This window comes from Gossypium raimondii, chromosome 8 (genome assembly GCF_025698545.1).
Source record: "Gossypium raimondii isolate GPD5lz chromosome 8, ASM2569854v1, whole genome shotgun sequence".
Lineage (NCBI taxonomy): Eukaryota > Viridiplantae > Streptophyta > Magnoliopsida > Malvales > Malvaceae > Gossypium > Gossypium raimondii.
The window spans coordinates 48,137,229-48,151,008 of NC_068572.1; the positions used below are offsets into that span (position 1 = coordinate 48,137,229).

Below are 13,780 nucleotides of genomic sequence, written 5' to 3' on the forward strand. Positions count from 1 at the left end.
ATTCTTATAATATATATTTTTTTGATGTAATGTTTAGAACTAACTCATGAGCCCTCCCTAATCCTTAAAAGGGAGGATAATCTGTTTCAGCGTACTTGAATCAATATCCTTCTACATTAACAATAATATCAATATCAATCTAGTTAAATTTCCTCCACTTCCTGCATATTTTTTTTTTTATTTTTTTTAAAAGGGTTGAAAACGGTATAGTTTTATATAAAATCACAAATAATTAAAATATTTACATTATTTGATACAAAAATAGTTTTTTTTTAAATTTTAATTTAAAACAATTAACACAAAATTGAAATATCTTAATAAGATCCGGGCGTGGACAAAGTTTACTGTAACTCGCTTAGAGTCTAGAGTTAGGAGTATTAGACTTTAGACTTTACTCTTTTCTAGAAAGCAAGAAGCGTCGGTTGGCACGTACGGAAGGTCGCAGTCGCACGTGAGAAAGCAGCACCATCTCAACTCGGCCCCCCCTTTAATTCCAAACATCTAATCTATGGCTCTCTTCCTCACTCTCTTCAACGACTAAAGTCTCTCTCTTCACAATCACATCTTCATTTTCAGAATTTAACCAAAATAATATTAGAAAAAAAATTAAAAGAAATCCAAGAAGAAAAGAGAAGTAGCATCGAATCTTTTTTTATTCGTTATTTTTATTTTATTTTTTTGCTTGTTTTCTCTTTGCAGCTCACTGCCGGCAGATCGGCTCAATCTCAAGGTTTCTTCAATTTCTCTTTATTTTTGATTTTTTGTTTTTTCATTCCATTTTCTTCTCCAAAGTTTGGTTCTGTTTGTGTTTTAAGTTCCAGATTGGTTAGCATTTGTTTTCCTGCTCGATTCTTTACTTCGTTTTTAGGTCAATTTCTTTTTTTAGCATGCTCGGAGTATAAATAGCTCATGCTGAGAGGCGAATTCTAAGAATGCTATTTTCGTTTTAAGCTCTTGATTCCGTCCGATTTATGTCGCAAAGTTTGTGTCACTTTATCAATGTGATTGTTTTATTCTTCCAGCTCAACTTTCAGAGGTAGTAGTTTATTTTCAAGTTAAGAGTTTAGGGTTGGAGAAGTTGATCTTAGGGTAATCGCTTGTGTTATTATATTTGCGTTTAGTACGTGCAACTTTAAATTTGACAGAAATGCTTCAAAATGATTGAAGATTTGGGAAATGACTTGCTTGTAGTATAAGCTGCTAATCTCATTTAGATAAAGAATGCTAATGCAGCAAAAACCTTTAATGATGTAAATGTTGTTTCTTATAAGCGTTCATGTTCCTTAAAATTGGCTTTAAAGTCCAATTCTGGCTGAGAAGGCTTTATTGTACTGATTAGTTCATTCTTTGAAATTCATGTCGCACAATGTATGGTACAAGAGTAAGAAGTGCTCATAGTCCATCATAGATATCGAAACTGCAATGGTTATCAAGTTGGATTTTTTTTCATGATTAGAATTATTTGATATGTATTCATGTGTAAGACTTCAATGCTCTATTTGTCCTTTGGTTCTAGAGAGAGAGAGAGAGGGAGGGAGGGAGGGAGGGAGGTGGTTCTTTCTTGGTTTTCAATTATGCATTTTTTCTGCTCAAATTGGAAGGAACTTTGTAACAATTTCAGTTGGATTTCTGCATTCTGCACAATATTTCTATTTCAAATATCTAATTGTTTCTAATTCTTATTTTTGCTTCTCTATGTCCTGCCAGACTTTGTTTGTATTCTTGTAGCTGCCAAGTGGCGTTGTAGTCCCGATAACCATATGATACAACAAGGGTGCATTCCTGAGTTTGGCGTATCAGATGATTTGTAGTATCTATATTATGCTTTGTCAGTGCCATTATGGGCATTCGTCTGATGAAATATCAATGGCCATGGCTGCTTCTCATTCTATTCTCTTTTATCCTAGCAAACAGAATCAGAGCTATCAGTCCTGATGGTATGTCATTTATATGTAGTATGAGATCATTCAAGCTGATATTTAGAATTTTTTTTCTCCTCTTATTCTCTCACCATCTGGAAAAGGATCTTAAATGCTCTCCTTATGTTAATGCTCTTTTGGTTGGAAATTACTGGTTAATTTGTCTCACTTCGGAAATTTGCACATTGAAAATCTTGACCATTTAAAACTTTGGTGAGCATGTTTACATTTTGCTTTCCTTTTCCTTTTTGACAGTCTTTTAGATTTTATTTGGATAAAATAGATTTTGGCTGGTTATAGAGTCTCTAGGCAGCCAGTGATTAAAATACATTTCATGCTGGAAATAAGAATATTTGGTAACAGATTGTGAAAGTGCTTTTCATGATGCAGGAGAGGCACTTCTGAGCTTTCGGATAGCAATTATTAGTTCAGATGGTGTGCTTTCTCAGTGGAGACCAGAGGATCCTGATCCATGCAAATGGAAAGGGGTGAATTGTGATAGTAAAACCAAGAGAGTGACAACTTTGTGAGTATTGAAGATCATGTCCAAATATAACATCCCTTAAACTACTTTGTTTACATGAAGCTTTTCTCTATGTTTTCTCTTCAGGAGCCTTACCAATCATAAACTGAGTGGTCCTATATCGCCTGACCTTGGGAAGTTGGAGCACTTGAGGCTTTTGTATGTATTAGTGGGACTTATCTTTCTTCATACTTGATGGATGATCTGTATTCAAATATATTTTATTGCAGCTGATATTTTCTCTGATTTTTACATGTATCAGAATGCTTCATAATAACAACTTTTATGGGGCAATTCCATCAGAGCTGGGTAATTGCACAGAGTTGCAGGGAATGTAAGTATTGTTGTACTTGAACAGTGTTGTTGGCTATTCTAAAGAATTGTTGTTGGCTACAGGTTATGATATTAAAAAAATTAAAATATTTTATTCTCTTTTAGATTTATCATTTGCCTTTGGTTCCGATGCAAAATGGTAGTTCGACCTCAAAAGTACTTGTTCTTTTGTTGGATTATGAATTATAGATGGGGATAGCAAATTGTTCTATTTGTGCCACAATTCAAACAATTGGTTTTGTTTTGGTCCTTCTGTTCTTATTTGTGTACGATATATGTGTGTGCCTACACACTTTAATGTATGTAAATTGATAAAGACTGTAGAGAAATTGGCTTGTTTAATTTCATAATTATCAATCCATAAGGTATCCTTTTTGACAGTTGAGCAAGGCCAAGGGGGAAGTGAACCTTGGACCTCCGCCCTCAATTTGGATGGGTACAAACTGAACCAGTAGGCCAACCTCCAGGCGAAGTAATCTCTAGTGATGCTGAGCTTGGCTAAGCTAGTAATCTTCTTTTTTTTTTTTTCCTTTTTGACCTTTCCCTTATAATTTATCCTTCTTGGATAATTAAATCTAGTAATTCAGTGTATAGAGAGCTAAAGCAAAACTCAACATTTCCCCTGCTTTTGATTGCTTAATGCTGTTAAATTTATGGCACTTTTTTTTTCTTAAGAAAAGTGGACATATTTCTTACTTTTTCTTGAAACTCGCTAAGATTCTATCTGGTTTTGGTTATATACTGCTTGGATATACTTGATATCTAAGTTCTTGTATATATTTTCTTAAGAAATGGCATGGTTGTATTCAACTAGTGTGCGCGTAAATATTAAGTACCGTTTGGTTTTAAAGGTTATCTAGATTTTTTATTGAAGATTTTGTTTTGGAATTATGTGTTTTTTAATACTGTATTCTGTTCTCTTTTGTAGTTATTTGCAGGGTAATTACTTAAGTGGATTAATTCCAAGCGAATTGGGCAATCTTTCTTCACTTCAGAATCTGTAAGTTGTTTCTCTTGCTAATAAATGTGAGCTAGAGTGATAAAGAGTCTAAGCATTTGGATTATGCGATGATGCTTACATTGTTTTTTTGAATTCTCAGGGATATCTCAAGCAACTCTCTCAGTGGATCTATCCCTCCCTCAATTGGAAGGCTAGATAAGCTTGTTACATTGTTAGTTCCCTTTGCTTAAAATTTGTTAGTTTTTAAGAATTTATTGAATTGAAACTCATCTTTGATGATCTTATTGATTTTCCTAAAGCAATGTGTCAAACAATTTTCTGGTTGGGCCTATACCATCGCAAGGTGTCTTCAGCAACTATACAGCTAGCTCGTGAGTACAAGCTAATTTGGTATATTGTGTTCAATAGATCTTTGGTTATTTATATGCTACATCTTCAGAATCATATCATTCAGGAGGGTTTGAGGATCTGTTACTCTTTTACTTGATCCCTTTATTTTCACTTTTAATATCTTTCTCTTCTACTGGTCACTTCACCTTGAGAAGTTATAAAAGATTGCTATGATATTATTATGCTAAATTAACAGTTCATCTCTTTTCTTTTTGTAGTTTTGTTGGAAATCGTGATTTATGTGGAAAGCAGATCAATGTAGCATGCAAAGATGACAATGGGGGAGCTACACCGTATTCTGAGTCACCTACTTCAGGTAAGCTGCATGTGTGGGAAATATATTACTCTGGCTGTTTGGTGCTCATCTCAGTGTTAATTATGGTAAAAAAGTTCAAATTGTGTCCACAAAATCTGAATTTCTGACAATTGTGTTACATTTTCTTGGATTTATTATATTTTTGGGAGGCAACTCACTTTGTTTGGTTTTCCGATATTTTTTTTGTTGATAGCTCAAGTTGGTAAAAGGAAATACTCCGGAAAGCTTCTCATTAGTGCATCAGCAACTGTAGGTGCACTGCTTTTGGTGGCACTTATGTGTTTTTGGGGGTGCTTCCTATACAAGAAGTTTGGTAAAAAAGAGAGCAGAACTCTTGCCATGGATGTCGGTGGAGGTTTTCTTCTAACTGATCTTCAACTTTGAAAAATCCAGCTGTTTCCTATATTCGTTTTTACCTTCTAAGCTTTAATGTATTTGTTAATGTGGTATTGTTGCTTCAGGGGCATCAATTGTTATGTTTCATGGAGACTTGCCATACTCTTCAAAAGACATCATTAAGAAATTGGAAACTTTGACTGAGGAAGACATTATAGGTACTGGGGGGTTTGGGACAGTGTACAAGCTTGCAATGGATGATGGCAATGTGTTTGCATTGAAACGAATTGTGAAGATGAATGAGGGATTTGATCGTTTTTTTGAAAGAGAGCTTGAGATTCTTGGAAGCATAAAACATCGATACCTTGTGAATTTGCGAGGATATTGTAATTCACCTACATCAAAGCTGTTAATCTATGATTTCCTGGCTGGTGGTAGCCTTGATGAAGCTCTTCATGGTGAGGCTCCCTTTACCATTTTCATTTGAAAGCAATAGTCCTTAAACTTGACATTTCTATGTTGTTAAGGCTTGAGCTTAGACAACAAAAGTGTCTCAGATCCTTTGATGAGGCACCTTTAATTAGGTGTGTGCTTGGTTGACCGATATGTGCTTTTTTTAAGTTGGTAGATACAAGAAAAGCCCGCCTAATTGAAGTTTTCTTTAATTTCTTTAATTTTTATCATTAATTGTACATTCAATAAAAGGGGACAATATCAAACTTTCTACTCCTCAAGTTTTGAGTATTTAACAACTAATATGGAATCATAAGGGAAATAATGATTTTGGCCGACAGAAGGAAAAGGGAAAGTTGTATGTTTTGTAGAATAAACTGTTCCACTCTTTAGAGGTTATTATCATAATTATATATCTTAAGCTTGTTTATATATAGACCGAGTACATGCAGAAACACATAAATGTATACATACCCCATCTTACTTCATTTAGGTGAGCACTTTTTTGTGCTTTGTGCCTCAGGAAACTGCGCCTTGTGCTCTTGAAAACCTTGAGCTTGAACTTAAATATTTCTTTTTTTTTCTTCTCACCATTAGTTAGGATTTCCTTCATGATAGTAGTTCCATTTCAATTCTATTAATTTTTTGAATGGATTGATTTCTTTATTTGGGGAGGTAATGTTGTTTTTGTGGTTCATTTAACAGAACGATCTGAGCAGTTAGACTGGGAAGCACGTTTGAACATTATTATGGGAGCAGCAAAAGGGCTGGCTTATCTACACCACGATTGTTCTCCAAGGATCATACACCGTGACATAAAGTCCAGCAATATTTTACTTGATAGCAACTTGGAAGCTCGAGTATCGGACTTTGGACTTGCAAAACTGTTAGAGGATGAAGAATCTCATATTACAACCATTGTCGCAGGAACTTTTGGTTATTTGGCTCCAGGTATGCAGTTCCAATATAGGCTGTCTACTATTGTGGAGTCTGGTGCTTTGGAAATGATACTGTTGTTAACATTTGGCATATAAAACCAGGGAGACTTGATGTCATAGAAATTCCTTTTTTCCTTGTTGCTTTTAATGGCTTATTTGACATATGACAACCATGTCCCATGATGCTCTTTATTTTTATATTATTTGGCCCCTACAGATTATTGAAGTCAAAATTTAACTGAACTTAGATGTACGCCTCTTTTAGTAGATTTAAATTTGGATGTGTATGCCCCTTCTCTATTATTTTAAGCAATGCACAAAAACGTGCCTAGGGGGTGCAAATCACGATCCTGTTCATCCAAACACGAAGTGCATTGGACCAAAAATATTCTCTTAAAGTATTTAGAGCTTCACATTTTCATGAACCTCTTTTCCCCCTTTTCTAGATATTAGGAAAAAAATGCTGCCAGAAGGTTTTACGCTTCATGACCTTGAAGTTCAAATTTGTGTTAAGAAAGAAAAAACTGCAGTCTTAGCTTACAACCTAACCAAAGTAAAAATTCCAGGCATACAAATTTGATCAAGTATCTACTTATTTTCTGAAAAGCTGCGAATGGGATTTTGTTATGTGGTAGTCATTTTTATGCAATGTACTCTAGATACAATTTATCTGAAGTCTGTTTACACTTCCTTTACCAGAGTATATGGCAAGTGGGAGAGCAACTGAGAAGACTGATGTCTATAGTTTTGGGGTTTTGGTGCTTGAAGTCATAAGTGGCAAGAGACCTACTGATGCATCTTTCATTGAAAAGGGCCTCAACATCGTTGGCTGGGTATGTTTCCACTTTGTTGAAATTTTGTCAAGTTTGCTTGTATCTCCTTTCATTAATGAATTTCTGATTAAGCCATTAAATCATGTGCTTGAGAAGTCCAAAGCATATGAAAGTCAAGTAGCACTGACTATGCTGTGTGCTTAGTCTCTGAATGTTTTTTACTTAATGCTGTTCTACTGTAGTCTCTGCACTTAATATTCCATTTACTGACAACTCAAAAGATTTGGATTTCAATCCCCATTCCTCCAACTTGTAAAGATTCAAATGAAATATACTATGCAGATGGTTTTGTCGATTAAGAATATTACATGCTTGTGTATATATTTGTGTGGGTCTGATGATCTGACTGGCATGTTCTCTTTTATGCAGTTAAATTTCTTAATTACGGAGAATAGAGAGCGAGAGATTTTAGATCCGAATTGTGAGGGGGTTCAGGCAGAAAGCCTTGATTCTTTGCTCTCAGTTGCAATCCAGTGTGTTTGTTCAAACCCAGAGGATCGACCCACCATGCACAGGGTGGTGCAGTTGGTTGAATCAGAGGTTATGACTCCATGCCCAAGTGATTTTTATGATTCCAACTCTGATTGAATAGTTGAAGATGAAGCTGAAAATGAGGAAATGTGTGTATGGTTTCACGTTCTCCTGTTTGTCTTGAGAAGTAATGCAATCCAATCACAAGCAGTAAATGAGGGGGGAGAGGTTGAACCTGCAACAGCTTCACACTTGGGTTCAATTTTTTTGATTTAATTCTTCTATGCAGATGGAAGCTGGATGGAAGGTGTGGTGTATCTTTGCATTACATTTCACATTTACATTTATCCATATCCATTTGAACCTCAATTTGAGATGTTGAATAGAATTTGGCGGATGTCATGGGTGAACTGCAATTTGCAATGGAATTGGAACGTTCCCCTTCTCTCCCCTTGTGGTACGAGTCAGTCGGTTGGTCATTCATTAGGTGTCTGTTTTGTTTTTCCTATTTTCCCCTTGCTCCTTTTGCGTTTCTCCTCCTGCCCCTCCCCCATGTTGAAGTGTATATGACGACAATGTTTGTGTAAATTGACCATGTTGACTCTGAGTTTGGCTGATTCTGATTCTTCTTGTTTATGCCACTTTTTTGTTGCCTGCCTGTGCTTACATTTTATAAAGATAGTGCTGAACAAGTTTAATGGCTGAAATAATAAAATCGTAAGCCCTTTGTATTTGGTGGGCAACTTAACATTTTAGAAAGAATTTTGCAAGTACTCGAGATTTACAAATTAACGGTTAATTTGGCACCGCGACTGAAAAGGAAAGAAAAACATACATGACTACAAAAAACTAAATCCAACTCAATTTCAGCCTCTTCAAAGTTCCAAATATTGACAAGACATGATCTATAATACCAGGGCCAGATTTGGGCATGTTATCAATGAGCCATTGATAATCGGACAATGTTGCATCAGATAATGGCTCCAAGAACTCGCACCTTTCCAATATTTCAGGTGGTGGCACTCCAGCAACTAGATTTGAGTCTAGCTTTGGCTTACCTTTAGTGAGCTCTTCAGGCAATTTGACGGGACCACTGTCCAGGGCAGCCGGAGATGCGCCAGCAGTTATCCCTTGCCTGAAAGGGAGGCCACTCGCTGCCTGTAAACAGAATTCCACCCATTGATGCATTAGCGGAGATGGACCTCTGACACGGCCCCCAATACGGTTTGTTTCAAGTCTCGAGGCAGCTGGGATTGCCTGCAAGGATACAAACCTAGACATCTTAATGAGTATATATGCTATAGAAGCTATCTTCAAATTTATTGCTAGTCAGATTTTGGTTACTGTGTTTTCACCGCAAGTCAGTTCCTCTGTTACTCTCTACTCGAAAAATCATTATTCCTTTTGTTTTAGTTCCAATATACTAACCAGTTACACAGACACCCACCCTTAACTTAACAGAGACAACAAACTTAATCTCGATGTAAGGCGAAATGTGTTTCCAGAAAAAAAAATGAGCAGTAAAATGGAAAGGTTCAAAGGTAATACCCATAGATCAGCCCATAAGCTTGCTCCAGACTTGGGAACAACAACTGCAACGTTTGACATACGCTTTGCAACTGGAAGAACATCACTACTCCACCCAACAGCCACCCAAACATCTCCCACTGAAAATGCTCTGAGATAGTTTGCACTGTCGAATAATTTAACCTGCAAAACTCCAAAGGATATGTCCTTATAATACGATTTGAAGCAACTACAGCCAACTAAAAGAAATACGCTAAGGTAACATTTGGGAATTAGTATTTTCAAGACAGAACAGGTAAGAGGGGAAAATGATCGCCAGAATATTCTCAAGTTCTCATCACTTGGATTGAACAAAAAGTAAATAATGTAGAGAATAGTGAGCCATTGCATTTGCACCAGACATGTTATTCAAACTAGTTTCTGTAACATCTTACACCACATTTACGTGCCACAAAATCCTGTCTATTTCACAATCCATCAAAGAGTGCCACAGCTAAATTAACCCACGTTACTAAGGAATATGAAAAATCATCCACCATTTGATGAAATGGACAGGTGACAATTAGGACAATGTATCTGTTCAGTATAAGTCTATAATTTGCGCATGGGGTCTCATGGGATCTAAAAACTCATACAAGACTTACAATTTCCAGTTCAACAACCACAACAATGTGACATGAAAATCCATCTAAAGGTTCAAGCTATAAGCCAACTTGAAGAGAGCTGGAATTTGGATTTAGAGCATCAAACGGAACCTTTTCTCTTAGAATAATGATCAATGGTATGTATCAACAAATAATTCAGTTAATCAATACCAGTAATTTTGTCTGAGAGTTAGGTCCAAAATAGAGTTACCACTGGAAGACTAAAGATGCAATGACACTTAATCATGCTATGCAAACTAATGGAAAGAATGGGGAGACATAAAGAAGACTTAACATCATTTGCGGTTCACTACCTGTCTTGCAAGTAATTCAAGATTCTGCAGGACAGCATTCCTCCCACCAGCAACTTGCAAGTCAATGTCTGTTGTGTTGTATGATGCACCCATGTACTTCAAAACTGCACCGACAACCTCTCTGGGGGAATTCACCATTGAAATTCTTCCAGCAAGTTCAGGCCGCCACAAATCTGCCCAATCCTGCAATAGGGTTTTTCTCCTAAATTGTCAATGTTACTGAGCAAAGATAAAACAAAATACTGATATAAGATAAATAGAAGTTCATGCTTGATGATTTGTTCATGAGTTGAAGCTACCCTGAAAAACATGTAAAAAAAAAAAAGGATTGGTGCAAGGTTTCAGATTATTGTAAAGCCCATGTTTTAGCAGTCCAAGGCTCCAAGCAGAAGAATGTCTATACAAAGGAGGGAAGGAAAATTGCATTTCAGAGATTCAAAGACCATTTTTTTCTGCAGTCATTATAACTGATGACCGCAAATAGAATCTAGCAAATTTCTTTGTGCACTGGATTTCAAGATGGGAATAAATTCTGCAATTCTTACAGAACTTCAAAAAATACATCTAGCTCATGCCATGATGACAAAATCAATGTCATTATGAGAAAATGCTGCACAAATCAATGAATCAAAGAAGAAAATAGACAAGCTATAAACGTTTTAGTAGAGAGTAAAGTGCCTAATGTTTCTCCACAGGCCAAACAGAACTAGATTAACCTTTATGCTAGAATAGTAAAAAGGCAGGTTCAAAAAGAAACTAAGGATTCTTCAGTGTCTTGAATGTCATTACTACCAAATTTCAGACCATATATGGGGAAAAGAGAGGAACCTATGAACAATTCTAAAAGAATAAAATAGACCCTTTATAAGTGAGAGGAGAGAACATATGCACATATTGGCTTGCCATTGAAATTGACAATTGTCATCCATACTTCATGAATAAGAATCATATTGGAGCTAAAGTCATACTGAGCTTATTTTACAGATAGACCAACGTTACCTGCATAGGAGGCAAGTTTTTCTTTTGAAATTTGGTTTTCTTATATGCTATGACCATGGTACCCCATCGATAGGGTGCAGCCCATATCTGACCTTGTGGATCAATATCTCCATTGAGGTTCCTGCGTAGATAAACCTGGGACAATTTCGGGAGTTGGGTAATGTTCGGGTGTTGTTTTGAATTGAATTAGAGCAAATATTAATAATGAAGCAGTTTAAGTTACCTTCCATTTGCGACTTAAATCCTTAAACCAATCCTGGTGTTCAGCAGCAGTAATGGGTTCAATAACAGCTTTTTTAATAGCTAAAGGGAGCCAAGAGTCACCTAGGGTGAGAATATCAGCAGCAGCTGGAGATGCAGGCCCAATATTCACTTTGGCTTTGGCTTGGGTAAAGGGCAGGCATAACTGAGTGAATATATCTTCAAGAGTTGGGCGGAATTTGGTTTGGAGCTTTAAGCGCCTGGATTGAGAGGAGATGAAATCCTTGGACCAAGAGGGAGGTATGGAGCCCTGAAGAGCAACCATGGAAAGAGGAACCGTGAGAGCATAAGATTTAGATTTCCAAATCTTAAAAGCTGCGTCCGATTTCTCATCATCTTCTTCTTGTAGTGTTGCTGCTGAACTGCTGTCCACTGGTTCATTTAGTGAAGAAGATGACAGTGAGTGAACAGTTAGAAAATTAATTAATTAATTAAAAGAAAGAAAGACCTTTTTGGAAGTGACGGGGCAGTGGAGTAAGGGCGGAAGCGGAGGAGCAAATGCAAAGACCCAAACCCACAAACACAAAAGTTGAGGCAGAAATACTAAGAAGCAACGAGTTTTTGTTGGAATTTGGGGCGTTGTCATGGAGATTGAGGCGAAGAGGTAAGTTGATGGAGGAGGTTTTGTATCTGTTTGAGTTGGAATAGGGGAGGTGGGTGTGGAAGCAGGTACAAGAAGAAGCGCTAAGGGATACTGCTAATGCCATTTCAGTGAACCCTATTTTCTTCTTCCCCTAAACTCGGTGTTCCATATCTTATGCACCTTGCTAGTTATTTATTTTAGGATACCATGCTTTCGAATCACAGTTACCAAAAAAAAAAAACATTTTCAGTTACAATTTTTGAAAGGTAAAAGCTCCCTCTCAATTTTAATATTAAGCTATTTGATTCCGCACGCAACAATTTAATTCTATATCTTTTTAGTAAGGAAAATAGAAACTCGAAGGAGTCATGGAAACTAACATTAGCAACCTAGAAGGAAGCATCTCTCCATGGTCTTGTGCCAAAGTTTACGAATAAAAATGAATGTGAATAATTTTCATGGAATAAGACATATTTTGGTATTTGAATATGTATACTAAAGGGTAAATTATAAAAATAGTCACTTTTGTTTGCCTCAAATTACATTTTAGTCACTTATGTTTGAAATGTTACGTTTTGGTCACTTACGTTATCGTTTTGTTACGAAGTGGTTACTCTACCGTTAAGCTCTGTTACCTCTCTAATGGCAGTCCTACGTGGTAGTCCAAATGGGTTTTAAATGCTAACTTAGATATCTTATGTGGCAATCCAAATTAAATTTATTTAATTAAAAACCTATTTTCATTCCACCAACTGGACATCTAAGTTGGCATTTAAAACCCATTTGAACTGCCACGTAGGATTGTGGTTAGGGAGGTAATGGAGTTTAACGGTAGAGTGACCACTTCTTAACAAAACGATAATGTAAGTGACTAAAACGTAACTTTTCAAACACAAATGACTAAAATGTAGTCTAAGGCAAACAAAAGTGATTATTTTTGTAATTTACCCTAAATTTAATGATGAAAATGTAAATAGAAGTAAGATAGTAATGTAAGAGAGAAAAGAAAGTACATATGAAATTAAAATGAAATGTTTACAATACATGCATTGAAAGGAAATTAAAAAAGTTAGTATATGTGAAGCTAAATGTCATGAAATTAAAATGAATAAATGAAATGATACATTATATAGTTATGTTGTGACGAGGGGCTAGGGGTTCAGTTTGGGATAGAGTTGGTGAAATAGGGGTTATGATGGGCGAAAGAGATATTGGAATTTTGTTTACGATATGTTCATGTTTATGTTTTTCGGAACATGGTGCACAAGTTGGATACTGGAGTTCTGTTATTAGAGTTTCGTTAAAGGCCGAGAGTTCTATTTTGGCCAAAGATTGTGGAAGTTATGTCATCGATATTCTAATTATAATCATGATCAGTTAAATATATAAGTAATATGTGATACATAAATGAAAACTTATATGATATGATCAACCTTAAAAGTAAGTGAAAATGTAAGAAATTGTATAATTATATCAAAAGAATAATGAATTTAGTTTAATGATCTGTAAATGATAAAAATAATATACAACATGAAAATGACAATGTAAAAAATTATATGACCAACTAACAGAAATAAATAATGAAATTAGCTAAATACTTTGTAAGTTTAATAGTAGGTTGCATGAAATAAGTAAGATTATGTTGTTTCATAGTAGTTTATTAAATTGTTTTTTTAACACCCCTTGCTTGTCCTTGTTGCTGGGATTAAGCTACGAATGCTACAGTACAAACTGGAACAGTTACAAATATTTAATAGACAACTCACGTAAAAAATTTAACAACTTTAGTCATATCAACCGTTCAATACAATTTGAAACCTTGCTTGAGTCTTATATGAGCTTATGTGAACTCTAAAGTTGACCCGAAAACGAACAATGGCCAAACTGCAACACTTTCAAAAGTTCAGAACGACATCGTGATGTAAGGGGTTCCTTCGTTACGACGTGACAAGCTGACTTGGCCTCATTACGAAGATGGA

The 13,780-nt window shown here is 35.8% G+C and overlaps 2 protein-coding genes across 2 annotated transcripts; one reads left to right on the top strand and one right to left on the bottom strand.

Annotated features, from left to right (window-relative positions):
* Positions 1 to 509: 509 nt before the first annotated feature.
* Positions 510 to 8,114, top strand: LOC105791807 (LRR receptor-like serine/threonine-protein kinase FEI 1). The gene is made up of 14 exons (XM_012620041.2): positions 510 to 730; positions 1,708 to 1,937; positions 2,310 to 2,445; positions 2,530 to 2,601; positions 2,705 to 2,776; positions 3,704 to 3,775; positions 3,876 to 3,947; positions 4,036 to 4,107; positions 4,345 to 4,442; positions 4,636 to 4,797; positions 4,904 to 5,236; positions 5,937 to 6,182; positions 6,869 to 7,002; positions 7,372 to 8,114. Exons 2-14 carry the CDS (start codon positions 1,841 to 1,843, stop codon positions 7,588 to 7,590), a joined length of 1,785 nt encoding a protein of 594 aa, XP_012475495.1. The 5' UTR covers positions 510 to 730; positions 1,708 to 1,840; the 3' UTR covers positions 7,591 to 8,114.
* Positions 8,115 to 8,175: 61 nt separating this feature from the next.
* LOC105791808 (uncharacterized) lies at positions 8,176 to 12,053 on the bottom strand. Its single transcript, XM_012620042.2, has 6 exons — positions 11,667 to 12,053; positions 11,181 to 11,590; positions 10,958 to 11,092; positions 9,959 to 10,141; positions 9,022 to 9,183; positions 8,176 to 8,730 (listed from the first exon to the last, which is right to left on the bottom strand). The coding sequence occupies exons 1-6, from the start codon at positions 11,923 to 11,925 to the stop codon at positions 8,323 to 8,325; spliced, it is 1,557 nt and encodes a 518-aa protein (XP_012475496.1). The 5' UTR covers positions 11,926 to 12,053; the 3' UTR covers positions 8,176 to 8,322.
* Between the last annotated feature and the right edge of the window lie 1,727 nt (positions 12,054 to 13,780).

What these genes read in the sequence shown, in the direction of transcription:
- LOC105791807 (XM_012620041.2), top strand. Translation starts at nt 1,841, where the DNA reads ATGGGCATTCGTCTGATGAAATATCAATGGCCATGGCTGCTTCTCATT. An exon ending in ACCAAGAGAGTGACAACTTT is followed by an intron (nt 2,446 to 2,529) that starts GTGAGTATTGAA and finishes TTTTCTCTTCAG; the next exon opens with GAGCCTTACCAATCATAAAC. An exon ending in TTTTGGTTATTTGGCTCCAG is followed by an intron (nt 6,183 to 6,868) that starts GTATGCAGTTCC and finishes TTCCTTTACCAG; the next exon opens with AGTATATGGCAAGTGGGAGA.
- LOC105791808 (XM_012620042.2), bottom strand. Translation starts at nt 11,925, where the DNA reads ATGGCATTAGCAGTATCCCTTAGCGCTTCTTCTTGTACCTGCTTCCAC. An exon ending in ATTTAAGTCGCAAATGGAAG is followed by an intron (nt 11,093 to 11,180) that starts GTAACTTAAACT and finishes AAATTGTCCCAG; the next exon opens with GTTTATCTACGCAGGAACCT. An exon ending in AAAACTTGCCTCCTATGCAG is followed by an intron (nt 10,142 to 10,957) that starts GTAACGTTGGTC and finishes ACCCTATTGCAG; the next exon opens with GATTGGGCAGATTTGTGGCG.